This window comes from Myodes glareolus, chromosome 1 (genome assembly GCF_982192425.1).
Source record: "Myodes glareolus chromosome 1, mMyoGla1.1, whole genome shotgun sequence".
In the NCBI taxonomy this organism is placed as follows: Eukaryota; Metazoa; Chordata; class Mammalia; order Rodentia; family Cricetidae; genus Myodes; species Myodes glareolus.
In genome coordinates this window covers 53,327,510-53,343,457 of record NC_142026.1, presented here as the reverse complement: position 1 = coordinate 53,343,457, position 15,948 = coordinate 53,327,510, and the positions used below count along the sequence as shown (strand labels likewise).

General features: G+C 46.8%; 1 protein-coding gene across 3 annotated transcripts in view; it reads right to left on the bottom strand.

The window, feature by feature from the left end:
- Window positions 1-15,948, bottom strand: part of Gpatch1 (G-patch domain containing 1) — a 43,343-nt gene that overhangs the window by 4,781 nt on the left and 22,614 nt on the right. For all 3 annotated transcript variants that reach the window (XM_087906307.1, XM_087906310.1, XM_087906311.1), the window contains exons 11-18: window positions 13,609-13,905; window positions 12,631-12,809; window positions 10,971-11,098; window positions 8,974-9,131; window positions 8,484-8,650; window positions 4,385-4,598; window positions 2,309-2,416; window positions 1,085-1,182 (exon numbers count right to left, since the gene is read on the bottom strand). In XM_087906307.1, coding sequence (XP_087762433.1) covers window positions 1,085-1,182; window positions 2,309-2,416; window positions 4,385-4,598; window positions 8,484-8,650; window positions 8,974-9,131; window positions 10,971-11,098; window positions 12,631-12,809; window positions 13,609-13,905 — 1,349 coding nt within the window. The remainder of the gene's footprint in view (window positions 1-1,084; window positions 1,183-2,308; window positions 2,417-4,384; window positions 4,599-8,483; window positions 8,651-8,973; window positions 9,132-10,970; window positions 11,099-12,630; window positions 12,810-13,608; window positions 13,906-15,948) is intronic.

Below are 15,948 nucleotides of genomic sequence, written 5' to 3'. Positions count from 1 at the left end.
AAAAAACAGCTATACCAGGCATGTGTTTGGTTGCTGGAAAACAAAACTTTTTTTATTTAAAACTTAAAAAAAAAAATAAAAATTCTCCTTTGGAGTGCACTTTGGCCTAATGGTGACAGTCAGACACTAGCAGCTGTGATACGTTAAACTGTGCACATGTTGGTCTCCCCAGCACGTCCACAGAGGACACAGCAGAATCACACAGATGCAGGTGGGATCCTTGCGACCCTCCACCTCCATCCTCCTACCACCTGACTTGTTTGTTGAGTGAGCACTGGACAAGGCAGAGAGGAGGAGGTGGTCACTGAAGAGCAGGGGTAAGAACACATGGGTTTGGTTTCCAACACTGCGTGAATTTTCACTCTGTGTGGTGCGGCTTCTCACCGACTGCACTCCTGGACTGGCCGCACAGGTACCTGCCATTAACACCAACCAGACTGTAGGTTCTGAGCACATGGATGACGAGAGAGGGAACGTGACAGTGGAATCCATCACCGTTCCTTCTTCTCAAGTTTCCTTCCCTTCGAATAACCACTAAGGATCAAGAGCTCAGTCCTTAGTAATAATGAGGTGGCTGGGAGCAGTGTTATTATTTAATGTTTAGTATAAAGTACCTCAAATCCTTTTTTAATGTCTTTTTTTTTCTTTATTTTTACGTATATGGTTGTTCTGCCTGTGTATATGTTGGTGCACCACATGCATGTCGTGCCAGCAGAGGCCAGAAGAGGGCATCAGATCCCCTGGAACTGGAGTTATAGTTGCGAGCCATCCTGAGGTGCCAGAACACAAACTTTGGTCCTCTGCAAAGGCAGCCAGTATGCTTAACCACTGAGGCATCTCTCCAGCCCCAAATTCTACCTCTTTCTCTCTCTCTCTCTCTCTCTCTCTCTCTCTCTCCATCCATCCACTTTTTAGTCTTTAGTCTTTATAATTTTCTGCTCTAAAAGAAAAAACCAAGGTTTCTGAAAAGAGGTGGCACTGGACGTGAACAAATCTGTCCCTCCTGAGCCAGGAGCTGCTCTGGGCGTCTCAGGACACCCCACACGTCTCTGCGTCTCTGTGCTCTCGGGAGGGAGGCACTCACCTTCTCTTTCTTTCGTCTGTGCTCTTTCTTGGTCTTGTGTTTTTCTTTGCTCTTCTTAGGTTTCTCTTTTTGAGGTGTCTCAAGTTTCTGACGAGTATCTGGGGGTGGAATGAACATGTGAGCAGCAGGGAGAACGTGAAGACCAACCACTAAAAAGGCTCTGCAGTTTCCTAACCATACTGTTAGTCAGATGTTTCAAAATTTTACTTCCCCAGAGGGTTTTAAAAAAAAAAAATTCTACTTTTTGAAAATCATATCCCTGAAGTAACCCATGGACCAAGTTATTATTCACTGTATAAAGGATGGCGAGGGCGTTCTGGAAAATGTGCCTCAAAAAGCCACAGAGCACTTCAGCCAACAAGTACTAACATCAACCCGGACCAAAGATCCATGGACCAAAGCCAAGAGAAACACACTTGCTGGCATTCAACAATCGCGCCAGTATCTTTGTGGAGGGCAGTGGAATCATGGGCCACTTCTCTAAGTAGGCCATGCTATCATACTTGCTAGCCTGGCCTTCAGAGCCACGGCAGAAACCCGTCTGAACATTTTCAGAGGGATGTTAACATGTGACCCCTGCACAGAAGCTGCTGAAGACGCTGGGGAGGAGGGCTGGTCTTGTCTGTTAGCCAAAGTCCAACAGAACCTGAAATACTCTCTGGCCACAATGCCCCATCCATCATCTGTTTTTTTTTTGTTTGTTTGTTTTTTGTTTTTGTTTTTTGTTTTTTGTTTTTTGAGACAAGGTCTCACTTATAGCCCTGGCTGTTTTGGTACTCGCTTTGTAGACCAGGCTGGCCTTGAACTCACAGAGATCCACCTGCCTCTGACTCCCGAGTATTGAAGGTGTGCATCACCACACCTGACTCTCCCTTTCCAAGAGTGATTTTTTTATTTTTAAGGCAGGGGCTGACTAGCCTCCAACTTGTGATCCTCTTGCCTCAGTGTCCTGAGTGCTGGGGTTATAGCACCATATCAGCCCCATAAAATGACAACACTTATGATGCTTCCACCATCTCCAGGCTGAGAAGAAAAGGCATTTTGAGCTTCGATACTTAAAGAAACAACCGTGACTCAGGCACTCGGTGGGGGCACTGGGTATCCATGGTGACTGTAATTGGAAACACATGCGAACACTTGGTGGGTGTGGAGTCAGGGGGACGGGTGGGCGGGAATTATTGGCACTGTTCCTTTGCAGGGGCGGCACATGGGGTCTGGACTCACTGGGGCAGAAGACGGGAGGCAGCCGCGGTCCGAACTCTTCTCGCTCATCCATCTGTACCTTCTGGATGGGGAAGGGTGCTGTGGGCGCACAGGGCTCTGGCTCTGCAGCTGAGAGAGAGCAGTGTATTAGTTTCATCCCCTGCCAGCGCTAATGCATTTGAGTCTTGGCGCCTTTGCCACTGGACACTGTACTGTTTGCTCTGCCAAAGCAGCCAGTGTGAAGCACACAGTGATGGCCATGGTGGAGGCCACCTCTGCCTGTGGACACTAGAGCTGGGAGGTCAGTATACTAGGCCACAAAGAACCAAGTGTGTGGCAGGTTGTCCACAGGAAGCCACTGTACCCAGGGGCATGCACTCCAGATCTTTTTTTTTTCTTGTGACAATCTTACGTAGCCCAGGTTAATCCCGAGCTCACTATGTAGCTGAGGATGGCCTCCTGTCTATACATCAGGTCTGGGCTATGTATAGTATATGGGATGCTGGGGACTGAACCTAAGCCCGTGTGTGTGTGTGAGTGTGTGTGTGTGTGTGTGTGTGTGTGTGTGTGTGTATGTGTGTATGTGTGTTTGATAGGCAGGTACTCTACCTCTCGGCTATATTGTTACTTGTTAACATTTTTGTTGAAAGAGGGTCTCACTGTGTAGTGCTGGCTGTCCTGGAACTCACTATGCAGACAAAGCTGTCCTTGAACTTCTAGAGATCCATCTGCTTCTGTCTCCCGAGTGCTTGGGTTTAAGGTGTGTGCCACCATGCCCAGCCTACTTTTAAACTTTTAGATTTCGAGTATTCATGACTTTATAAATTAAAAACAATAAGGGTTTATCCACAGGAAAAAAAGAAACCAATATTGCAATCATCTAAAAATACACATTGTATCATATTCCTGTGTGACTTCCTAGTCAGGGGCCTTCAGGATATACTCAGGTGTATCAGGGCAGACAGAACCTCCCGAGATGCAGATGGGAAACCACCCATGGCTCCAGCATCCCAAAGTCTCCTACTTCAGATGGCCTCTTTTTTTTTTTCTGTTAAAGTATGGAAACAAGAAATGAGAGCAGACTCTCTTACCAAGGGTTAGTATATCAGGCCATACCCGCTTGAGCCAACCAAAGTATACCACATCCCATAGACAGTGGAACCTAAACATCCTTGTATGCCTTGGGACCCAATTTGCTTTCCAGAACTCTAGCACTCCCTCAGCAACCAGGTAGAAAGAGAAAGATCCAGGATCTTGCCCAAGCTAGATATTGAGCTCTACCCACAACCCTTAAAAAAAAAAGGAAAACATTTTTAAAAGAAAAATTGTACTTTTCAATTCTTCTTAACTAGGTTAAGTTGGGAAAACAACAATGTCAAACACAACTATCTTTAAGCATACACCAGCAATGTGAACTGGTTTTAAAAAGAGCCAGTGCCCAAGACTGTGCTCATGCAAATTAAAATATAATGATGAGAGGGATGGAGATGGAGAGATGCTGGAGAGATGGCTCAGTCCCCAAATGCTTGCCACCCAAGCATGAACCCAAAACCCACATAAAATGTCCAGGCGATGGTATACATTCTGTAATTTCAGAGCTAGGATCTTGGGGCTTGATAGCCAGGTTGCTTAGACAACCTGGTGAGCCCCAGGTACCCATGAGACCTAATCTAAAAAAGCAAAGTAGTTGTTTATGGAGGCATGGCACCCAAAAAACAAGGCTCAGGAGGCACACTTAAGGCTGATCTCTGGCCCCAGTGTGCATGCACACACACATGTACACCTGTACACATTAACACACACATACATATGCACAGATGCAAATGCACACAGTATCTGTGTGTGAACACGCATGTGTATGTATTATGAGATATCACTGATTACTAACTGTCAATTGTCCTAGGTTAAGGTTGCAAAGCCAAATGTGGTACAAACCTGTAGTCCTAGGACCTGGAGGTAGAGAAAAGAGCATCAGAAGTCCCAGCCCGGACTCAGAAGGTTTAAGGCCAGATGGGGCTTCCTGCCAGCCTGGCTCACCACACACAAACAAGACTGCACCTAAACCTCTCAGTGCCCCAGTCAGGGAGGTGACCGTACCATGCGTCATAGGGGTCTCCCCAGCAGCAGCCTCCTGGGAACTTTTAAAGCTGGCCTCCTCGATGTGCTCTTGATTGTCTTCACTGTCGTCTTGCTCCCCCTCTGAGGATGAAGATTGTTCATCAGAAGAACTGGCAAAGATGGCCTTGAATATATCCATGGAAGGGCGGCTACGTTCTCCTTCCGTCTGCGTATCCACGCCTTTGTCTACAGTCTGTGTTAACAGAGAAATAAGAGTCAGGAATAAAGGAAACACACAGGCACACACGAACACACAGTTAAGATTGGCCTTAGGGGGATGGACAGATGGCTCAGTGGTTAAGAGCACTGGCTGCTCTTCCAGAGAACCTGGTTCGATTTTCAGCACCCACATGACAGCTCACATCTGCCTGTCACTCTATCCCGGATCAGACGCCTTATTCTGGCCTTGGCAGGTCCTGCACGCACATGATGCACAGGTGTGCGTGCAGGCAAAACACTCATACACATTTTTTAAAAACGGTTTAGGGTATTCACTACCACTGCCTAACTGAGCATGTTTCATTTCCCTCTCTCTGTGGGGCTGGTCTAGAACACGCTCAGGAAGCATAAGCGGCTGAGGCCTTTTCTGCAGACTGGCCTTTAACAGACCTATGGAGGACCCAGACAGATGAAGCTGAGATAAGGCCTCTGCGTGGTCTTAAGACTCCATCCAGGCCTTTGATATCCAATACTAAATTAATCAAGAAACCAGCTGAAGTGGTACAACCTGCAGTCTCAGCACTGGGGAGACAGAGTCAGGGGGATTGCACTTTGAAGCCAGCCTGAGCTACAGAGTGCAATTCTGTCTCAGAAAAGCAAATAAAAGCTGTGTGGAAAATGTTTAAGAGAAAGCTGGAGAGTCCTCTCTCTCCACACAGCAAGAAAGAAGCCAGGACATGGGTTAAAATGGCCATACACCTCCTTGGCAATTGCTGAGGGCCCTTCCTCAATAAGGCTTAGAGATGAGCAGAGGCCGACAGAAGGGAGAGGCGGTGACTTTGTATGAGCCTGATCCCGTAATCAAGGAGCAAAGGAGTGAACACAGCTCGTCATGAGGATAACATGAGTCCACCTTTTTCCCTAGCTGCGTGGGGGGCCCAGCCCAGTGTGGGTTTTGCCAGTTCCTAGTTTGGGGCCTGGACCGTGTAAGAGCAGAGGGTAGCCAAGCACGGAGCAGCGGGCAAGCCAGGATGCTTATTCTCTCTGCTCCTGATGGCAGGATGACATGTGTGACTCACGGCTTCAGTCCCCACCCTCAACAGTGTTCTGTGACCTGGAAGTGTCACCAAATAAACCCTTTCCTCCTCTCTGCTGCCTTCTGTCAGGGATTTGTCACAGCAACAGAAATGAGATCAGAGCGGGCTTGGACAATCGAGGAGATCTGAGCGGGCTATGGACAACCGAGGAGACCAGAGAGGGCTGCGGACAACCGAGGAGACCAGAGAGGGCTGTGGACAACCGAGGAGACCAGAGAGGGCTGCGGACAACCGAGGAGACCAGAGAGGGCTGTGGACAACCGAGGAGACCAGAGAGGGCTGTGGACAACCGAGGAGACCAGAGAGGGCTGTGGACAACCGAGGAGACCAGAGAGGGCTGTGGACGACCGAGGAGACCAGAGAGGGCTGTGGACGACCGAGGAGACCTGAGCGGGCTGTGGACAACCAAGGAAACTGCAGCGTGAGAAACAGATACTGAAAGGACAAAGATGCTGGCTTTACTGGACTTTAGTTTTTCTTTTTTTGAGACAGGATCTTTCTATGTATCCCTGGATGACCTGGAACTCTCTATGTAGATCAGGCTGGCCTCAAACTCATGGAGATCTGCTTGCCTCTGCCTACTGAGTGCTGGGATTAAAGGTGTGCACCCACACCTGGCTGCATATCTCTTTAAGTAGTTGTTATAACTATGCTCCAAGAACAAGGTCAAATAGATGAAAACATTTCATTTAAAGTCTTAGCAAAAAAATAAAGGAAAAATGGATATTTTAGAGGTAGAAAATATAAGAATCAAAAAAATTTAATCCATTACAGAGCTGGCTGCAGAGGCACGTGCTTACGGTGTCATCTACTGGGAGCATGGGGCTGGAGAACTGGGGGAGCCCAGGCGCTAGAAGCAAAACCCTACAGCTAATAACTGAAACAAGCAAAACTCATTATCTGTATTCAAGTAGAATGGAGACACCACCAGAAAGTCTACGGAGTTGAAAACAGTTCAACAAAAATGCACCGCTTTGAATGAAGGAGAAAAAAAAGGGAGATTACAAAAATAAACAGAAACTTGTAGGATAATATCCAAAGACCTTAATGATCCTGTCATTAGATCCCAAGACAGACTACCATGGTTTGACTGTGAAACACCCCTGTAGGTGTTCAATGCTGGGTTCCCACCTGCGATGGTTTGAAAGAAAATGGGCCCCAAAGGGAGTGGCACTAGTAGAGGAAGCGTGTCACTGTGGAGGCGGGCTTTGAGGGCTCACATATGCTCAAGCCACACCAGTGAGACAGACCACTTCCTGTTGTCTACAGCCCAAGATGTAGAACTCTCAGTTCCTTCTCCAGCACCATGTCTGCCTACACGCTGCCATGTCCCACCATGAAGATAACAGACTGAACCTCTGAACTGCAAGTCCCATGATGAAATGTTTTCCTTTATAAGAGTTGCCATGGTCATAGTGCCAACACTAACTGAGACAGAGAGTGAACACAGGCCAGGTGTGGTGGTTCACATTTTGAAATTCCAGCACTCGGGAGGTGGAGGTAGGAGGTTTAGAAATTCAGGGAGGTTGAAGCTAGCCTGTGCTACATGGGACTGTCTTCAAAAGCAAGAAAGAACATGAAAAAAGGTATAGAAACTATACATATGATAATTGGACAACTAAATCAAAAAATCAATAATTATGTTAATATAAATATTTAAAATATAAGATTATCAAAAGCATTTTAACTAACACCCAAGGGCATGCTATTTATAAGAAATCCACATTAAATATGATATTGATGGGTTAAAGGTGAAAAGATTGAGCTGGGCATGGTAATCACATGTCTGTCATCCCAGCACTTGGAAGTTGAAGCAGAAAGCTGAAGAGTTCAGAGCAGGGCTGTCTCCACAGTAAGACCTTGTCTCAAAAGGGCAAAGCAGGCTGGTGAGATGGTTCAGAGAGCAAAGGTGCTTGCTGCCCAGCCTGACGACCTGAGTTCAACCCGAAGCCACAGACGGTAGAAGGAGAGAACCCACTCTGATAGGCTGACCCACATTGATGTGGGATTACCCTCTGTATGCTGTGAATACCACTGGTTAATAAAGAAACTGTTTTGAGCCCATAGCAGAGCAGGGCAGAACAGAGGCAGGCGGGGAAAACTAAACTGAATACTGGGAGAAGGAAGGCGGAGTTGAGAGAAGACATGGAGCCTCAGTCAGAGACAGACATGCTGAAACCCTGCTGGTAAGCCACGAGTCTCATGGTAAAATATAAAATAATGGAGATGGGTTAATTCTAGATGTTAGAGCTGGCTAGCAATACGCTTAAGTAATTGGCCAAGCAGTGTTTTAATTAATACAGTTTCTGTGTGATTATTTTGGGTCTGAGCTGCCCGTGGTCCCTACTATACCACATATGTGCAAACAATAAAGTAAACAAAATAAGGAAACCTAGGGATATCTTCAACACAAAAACGACCGCTTAGCATTTAGAAAGTTGTATCTTCTCATATGAATACATTAAGTCTGGTCTCAATGGTTTATGCTAAGCGAGTGCTGCTCTGGCCAGAGGAAGCATGGAGTCTTTTCTTGAATAGTCAGAGCTACAATTGTGTAGTAAGTCCAGTGGGCACAAGTCAGGTACAACCCAGAGGCACATCCATCTGCTGTTGGTTTCCATAAGCAAAGCTGTTCTGGAAACACGTGTCCTCAGCTACTGACACAGCTGCCTACGGTCTCCTTCACACTCACTGCAGAACCGGGGAGTTGCAGCGGAGGCTGTTCAACTACTTAAGCAGACTCCTGCTACTGAGTAGAGAACACATCATATACAGAGGGGCCCAGGACACAGTCGCCAGCAGAGACAGCCAGGGCCCCATACCTTGTCTGAGTGTGGTTCCGGGGCCTGTTCCTCCTCCTTGTTTCCTGAGGTGCTGGGTTCTTGTCTCGGCGGGCCAACTTTTGATCTAGCCTGACTTAAAAACTCACTAATGGAATCCTCCTTCTTCTCCTGTTTGGATGTGTCCCATCGTGATGGCTTCCTGGATTCTAAAAGGCAGGAACCCGACAGAACACTGGGTTTAGTGAACAGAAGGCAAATTCGTCAAAGCTCAGAACTGGGGACACGTTGGGTGGGCCAGGCTCTGCACACGGCTGTGGCACAGCAGGCATGGGGCAGACCCAAGCTCGAAGGTGGAACACGGGCTGGCCTGACTGACAGGTGCTGATGAGCAGTTACAAGCAATTCTCAGGGGGGGGGGGGGGTCTGCATCGCGGTCGCACTTAGGGCTGGACCACCCCCTACTCTGCCTTGGAGTCCGTGAGGGGCTGAGACCCAGGTCAGTGCCTAGGTACCAGGGAGCTCTACTCACTGTCAGGACTCCGCTGCTGCTGCTGCTGCTGTTGCTGCTGTGGGGCTTTTTCACTGGGTGCCGGGGCTGTGGGTGGAGGGGTTGGCTCTGGGAGCGTCAGGAAATTGAAGACTGAGTATTTGTCCCGCTTCACTCTGGGTAGGCCGACTAATGTTGAGCTGGGGTTGGGGTAAGAATGGAAAGAGATGGAATTTAAGAACAGCTGGGATGAAGCCCTCTTCCTAAGAGACTTGCTGTCTCTCATCAGCTCTCCAGCTAGGCCACAGGGGCTCAAGACATTTCTACTTCTCAAAGCAGTCCAGAGAGGCAGAACCCATGACTTCAGAGCCCTTGAGTCTTCCCTGTTAGAGTAAGGGTATGATGGCACACGCTTTTAATCCCAGCATGCAAGAGGCAGAGACAGGCGGATCTCTGAGAGTTCAAAGCCAGGTAGGGATACACCTGGCTTTCCAGGTGGAAAGCCACCTGGATATCCAGGTAGGGATACCTCTACCTAGGTAGAGATTTTGTCTAAAAAAGTCTTAGGAAAAAAAGCATAAGGACTAGAGCTTTTCACCTCAAAAATGGCTTTACCCTAAAGGAAAGCTCCACAGCTAGAATCTACGTTTTCCAGACAAGGTGTATTCTACAGTGTGTGCTTCCTGGGAATGTTTTAATCAAATAAGAAGCTGAACTTGGGTTTTTAAATTGATTTATTCATTTTATGTGTGTGAGTGCTTACCTACCTGTATGTACGTATATTATACATATGCCTGGTGTCCATGAGAGTCAGAAGAGGACATCAGATCCCCTGCGACTAGAGTTACAGATGGCTGTGAACCACCATGTGGCTGCTGGGAACCAAACCTGGTCCTCTGCAAGAGCAGCCAGTGCTCTAAACCACTGAGTCATTTCTAAAATTGTATAAAGAGAATTTAAAAACAAGGCGTTAGGCTGAAGAGGGAGCCCAGCGGCAGAGAGCTTGCCTTGCATGTGCGGGGCCCTGTGTTTGATCCTAGCATGCTGCCAAGCACACAAAGGGAAAAGAAAACACAAATAATGTTGCTGTTGTTTGACATAAAGTCTCTCTATTACATAGACCAGGCCTCTTCCTCCCAAGTGCTGGGATCAAAGGCAGGTACCACCATGTCCAGCTGTAACATTTTTAAAGTAAATGTATGAGAATCACTTTTAAATGGCACAGAGCTAGGTGGTGGCGGCACACACCCTTAATCCTAGCACTGGGGATACAGAGGTAGGTGGATCTCTGTGAGGTGGAGGCCAGCCTGATCTACAAAGTGAGTTCCAGGGCAGCCAGGGCTGTTACAGAGAAACCCTGTCCCAAAAGAAAGAAAGAAAGAAAGAAACAAACAAACCCAAAAAACAAAAAGAGTACCTGAAGACATTAAGAAACGGAATAAAGTTTATCTTATTCTAGCAATGGATTTAGCGATCACAATATATGTGGCAAGCACTGACACATGAATCAAAATTAAAAGGGGGTGGAGCAATGGCTCAGCAGTTAAGAGCGCTTACTGCTCTTGCAGAGGACCTCGGCTGGGTTCCTAGTACCTATGTCCTATAACTCCAGCTCCATGGGACCTGACACTCTCTGTTGTCCACTTTGAGGCCTCACATACACACAGAGAGATGCATACACATCAACAAACACACACACACACACACACACAATTCAAGCAAATGTGCAAAATTTGCAACTCCCAATATTTAAAAGTTAAGTTCCTCTAGAAGAAGGGAATGCAAGAGTGTAAAATGAGCCTTGATGGTGCTGGAAAAGGGCTCAGTGGTTAAGAGTACTTGTTGTTCTTACAAAGGACCCAGGCTAAGTTTCCAGCACCCACGTGGTGACTCACAACCATCAGTAACTCCAGCTCCAGGATTCAATGCCCACATGCAGGCAAAACACAAAATAAATCTAAAAAATGTTTTTCTTAAATGAGGTTTAATGGAGTGGATACAGTTTTTACTGATGTAAACACAAGGCTAATCCGACTTACCCAGGGTAAGGGTCGGGGACATTAAACCTCTTACACAGAAGCTTGTCGGGGTGCCACTCAAAAGTGTCTCGGGTGAGCTTCCCAAACATCTTCATCTTCACAGCTGACTGTTTGTCACTGACATCATTCTAGGAAGAGATGGACAGTCTGTTTGATGTAGTCAGAGCCTTCCGTGTTAGAAATATCCGCAGGTAAGATAACACAGTGCTCTCGCAGAGGACCTAAGTCCCATTCCTAACAGCCAAGTCCAGCAGCTCACAACCCCTCCAGCTCCAGGGCATCCAAACCCTGTCCTGGCCTCCACGGGCAACGGCACTCACGTGCAAATACTCACATGTACAAACACACATATATGAAGGTAATTTTTTTTTGAGTCAGGGTTTCTCTGTGTAGCCTTGGCTGTCCTAGAACTCAATCTATAACCAGTCTGGCCTCGAACTCACAGAGATCCACCTGCCTCTGTCTCCCGAGTGCTGGGATTAAAGGCGTGCACCACCACTGCCCAGTTGAAGAATTTTTAAAAGCCAAGAAAAATAAATCTTAAAAATGTATGTCAAGAGACAGAGGCAGGTAGATCTCTATGAATATGAAGCAGACTTGTTTACATAGCAAGTTCCAAGCTATCCTGGTCTATATAGCAAGACCATGTCTCAAACTCAAACAAATAAGAAAAGGTCAGAGCTGGAGAGATGGCTCAGTAATTAAGAACACTGGCTGCTTTTCCAGAGGACCCAAGTTTGATTCCTAGCACCAGGATGGTTCAACCATCTGGAACTATACTGTCTAGCCTCTGAGGGCACCAGGCACGCATGTGGTACAGAGAAATACATGAAGGCAAAACACTCATTCATATATATATATATATATATATATATATATATATATATATATATATATTTGAACTATCAAAGAGTTTGGTTTGCTACACTGCTTAAATATCTCATAAGCTAAACATCAAATCATTTCTTACTCCATTATGTTATGTGCATTTTTCTCTTTTCACCGATTTAAAATATTTAGGTACATGGTGTTTTTAATTTTAAAATTACTAGGAGGGGCTGTGGAGATGGCTAAGTCAGAAGTGTTTGCCACATAAGCATGAGGGAGCGAGTTCACATCCCCAGAACCCATGTAAAGGCTGGGTACAAGAGCCTGTGTCCAGAATCCAGCCCTGGGCAGGGGAAGATGGGTGGGCCCCTGCAGCTTACTGACTAGCCCACCTAGCTCAATCAATGAGCTCCTAGTTCAGACCCTGCCTCAGAAAAACAAGGTGAAGCCAGATGTGGTAGCTCACACCTGTAATCTCAGCAATTGGAAGGCCGAAGCAGGACGAACAGGAATTTTAGGCCAGCTGGTCTATATGAGACCCTGTCACAAAAAAACTACGTAAGTTACAGAGTAATTGACAAAGACATTTCAATACTGACCTTAGGCTTCTACATGCACACATATGCACATATACATGTAAATTACCTAAGACACACTTGCACATTCACATAAAATTACATACACAAATTAAAACTGACTAGAGAGCTTGGGAAGGTAGCCTGATGGTTAGATTGTGGACATAACATGTATGCAAGCCTGGGTTCAATTCAATTCCTACAACTGCAAAAACACAAAATAAAATTCACCAGGTAGGCACAAGATGGCGACAGACCTCTTGGTCTCGAGGAACTTCCACCTGATCAGAGTCGTCTTCCTCCTTGGCATGAGTGAACCTGGAGGACAGGGTGGAGTGGGAGGACACGTAGAGCTGGGCTGCCCGAGCAAACTCCTCCCGCTCTCGGCTTCGCTCCCACTCCGTCATGTTGGGGTCCAGGCATCGTTCCAGGGCATCTACGGTATGGGGAATGGGGCACCATTTTACTCCCAGGAAAACACAGTGTCTAAGGGACAGCATCGGGTGGACACCATTGTGCTGTGCACTTCCTCAGGGGCAATGTCCTGACTCTTGTTGGAGACAGAGTGCACTGGGAGCTACCTGCAGGCAGTACTACTCTGTCCTTCATAACATGTTCCTCTTTTTTCAGATTCATCTTATTTTCCGTGTATGAATGTTTTGCCTGCACGCATGTTTGTGCACCATGTGTATGCCTGTTGGATCCCCTGAAACTAAAGTTATGGGTGGTTATAACTGCCTTGTGGGTGCTGGGAATCAAATTTGGGTCCTCTGCAAGAGTAGCCATGCTCTTAACTGCTGAGCGATCTCTCCAGCCCCGATTCAGTAAGACGTTTTTATTGACTTCTTCCTATTAAATGGCACAGAGAGATCTAGAAAGCTGATGCTTGGCTAAGGACACTGGTCCACCAACTATGGCCTGTGCTTGGGGAGAAAACTTTCTCTATCCTTTTTTTGTAATTTTGTTTTGTTTTGTTTTTTACTAAAATAAGAACTTGTTACATAGCTGGGGCCAGTCTAGAACTCTTGATCCTGCTGTCTCAGACACCCCAGTTATAGGCTTAACTCTGTTTCTACCACGTGTTTGCTTTTCAGGGTCAAATGTGAGGGCCCAAAGCTTTAACACTGTTTGTACCAAGGCAAGCAATGCTGATGACCGATCAGGGAGTTTCAACTCTCAGTCTGTGACCTGGAGGAACACAGAGAAGCTGTCACCCCAGCCAGGCCAGCACCCACCTTTCTGACCCTTCTTCATGTGCACTAAGAACTCCTCATATCGCCTCTGCTTTTCTGGCTCTTTGGCAAAGGGCTTGAAGGTGCTGGCTCTTGTAGTGGCTGTCCCACTGCCCGGGGCCAGGTGCCATGGGCTGGCTGCGAGGTCCAGCGTGGAGGCCTGCGCTCTGCTGAGTGAAGCGCTCTGGGCCAGACTCCGGGCCTTGGCTTGAGCTGCCTTCAGGTCAGTTGCCTGCTTCATTTCTTTAATTCTTTCTTTGTCTTTTTGGGACAGAAACTCCAACACTGAAGTAGCTGACCCTGGATAAAAAAATAACAAGAGACAAAAACCAGCCTTACCTTCTGCTGTACACAGTCACTATTACAGATGCACATAATCAGGGATGAGAGTTTATGCTTCCTGTTTCATCAATATTTATGTATCCCTCTGGACTATATATTTGCATAATAATGGGGCAGTTGACAAAAATGCAGGTAGCCATAGGTACAATTGAGATAGAGCAAATGCCTAGACTATGCGAAGGCCTGTGTTCTGTGCCCAGAACGAGGACTCTGAACCACAGCTGGCTGCAGTCATGCTCCCACAGTCCTCCCACTGAGCACTCATGTCACGGAAGCTCACTGCACACCAGCTCCCCGGAGACACTGGCCCAGGGCCTGGGTGACGAAGCAGGTGAGGTCCTTCCTCTCACTCAAGCTAAAGAGCACCCTGTTGTGGAAAAACAGTGATGGTTCATACCTGTAATCCTGGTATTCAGGAGGCTGAGGCAGGATTATCATGAGTTCAAGTCAACCTGAGCTACAGACTAAGGCCTTATCTCTAAATAAATAAATAGGCTGGTAAGATGGACCAGTGGACTAACTGAGTTCAGTTCCCAGGACCCACATGGTGGAAGGAGAGAACTGACTCTTACAAGGTGTCCTTGACTTCCATACAGGCACAGTGGTACACACACACACAGACAACACACACACATACACACAGACACAGTAAAGGTGCCAGGCATGGTGATATGGACGGACACACACACACACACATACACAGACACACACACACAGACACATACAGATACAGTGAAGGTGTCAGGCATGGTGATACGGACACACACACACACACATACACAGACACACACACAGAGACACACACAGATACAGTGAAGGTGCCAGGCATGGTGATACGGACACACACACACAGAGACACAGACACACAGACACAGACACACACACAGAGACACACACAGATACAGTGAAGGTGCCAGGCATGGTGATACGGACACACACACACAGAGACACAGACACACAGACACACAGACACACACACACACACACACACACACACAAAGATAGAGTAAAGGTGTCAGGCATGGTGATAGAACAAAACAAAGAATCTAGACTAGTGGAGGGTCTACATAGTAAGACTCTTCTCAAAAAAAAAAAAAAGAGAAAAGAAAACAAGAAAGAGAGAGAAAGAAGGGAGCCACCAGGCGCCTTTAATCTTAGCACTCAAGAGGCAGAAGCAGGAGACCCTCTTTTTTTAAAAATATATTTATTTATTTATTATGTATACAATATTCTGTCTGTGTGTATGTCTCCAGGCCAGAAGAGGGCACCAGACGTCATTAGAGATGGCTGTGAGCCACCATGTGGTTGCTGGGAATTGAACTCAGGACCTTTGGAAGAGCAGGCAATGCTCTTAACCACTGCGCCATCTCTCCAGCCCCAGGAGACCCTCTTCTGAGTTTAAAGCCAGCCTGATCTACACAGCGATTTCCAGAACAGCCAGGACTGCCTAGAGAGACCCATAAAGTCTCAAAAAAGAAACAAACAAATACAAATATAAAGAGGGGTGGAGAGATGGCTTAGTAGGCGTTGCTCCTGTAGATACGCGCTATGCGTATCAGGTGGCTCCAGGAATCCAACACCCTGGAGCTTCCACAGGTACCGACATGAATGTGCACACAGACACACACATGCACACAGACACACAGACACATGCACATATAAAGACATTTTCAGAGAATCTAAATGTTGTTTAAAGAAAACAACTGGAGCAACACACTTCTGTCATCTCAGCAGTGTGCGACAGAGGCTGACCAGGATCCCCTTTGCATGCTGTGAAGATGTTTTATCACCTTTGGTTAATAAAGAAGCTGCTTTGGGCCTATGGCAGTGCAGAATAGGACAAGAAGGGAATTCCAAGTAGAGATAGAGGAAAAAAGGTGGAGTCAAGGAGATACCACATAGCTGCCGAAGGAGACAGACACTGGAACCTTACTGGTAAACCCCAAGCCTCATGGCAATACATAAAATAATAGAAATGGGTTAATTTAAGATGTAAGGGTT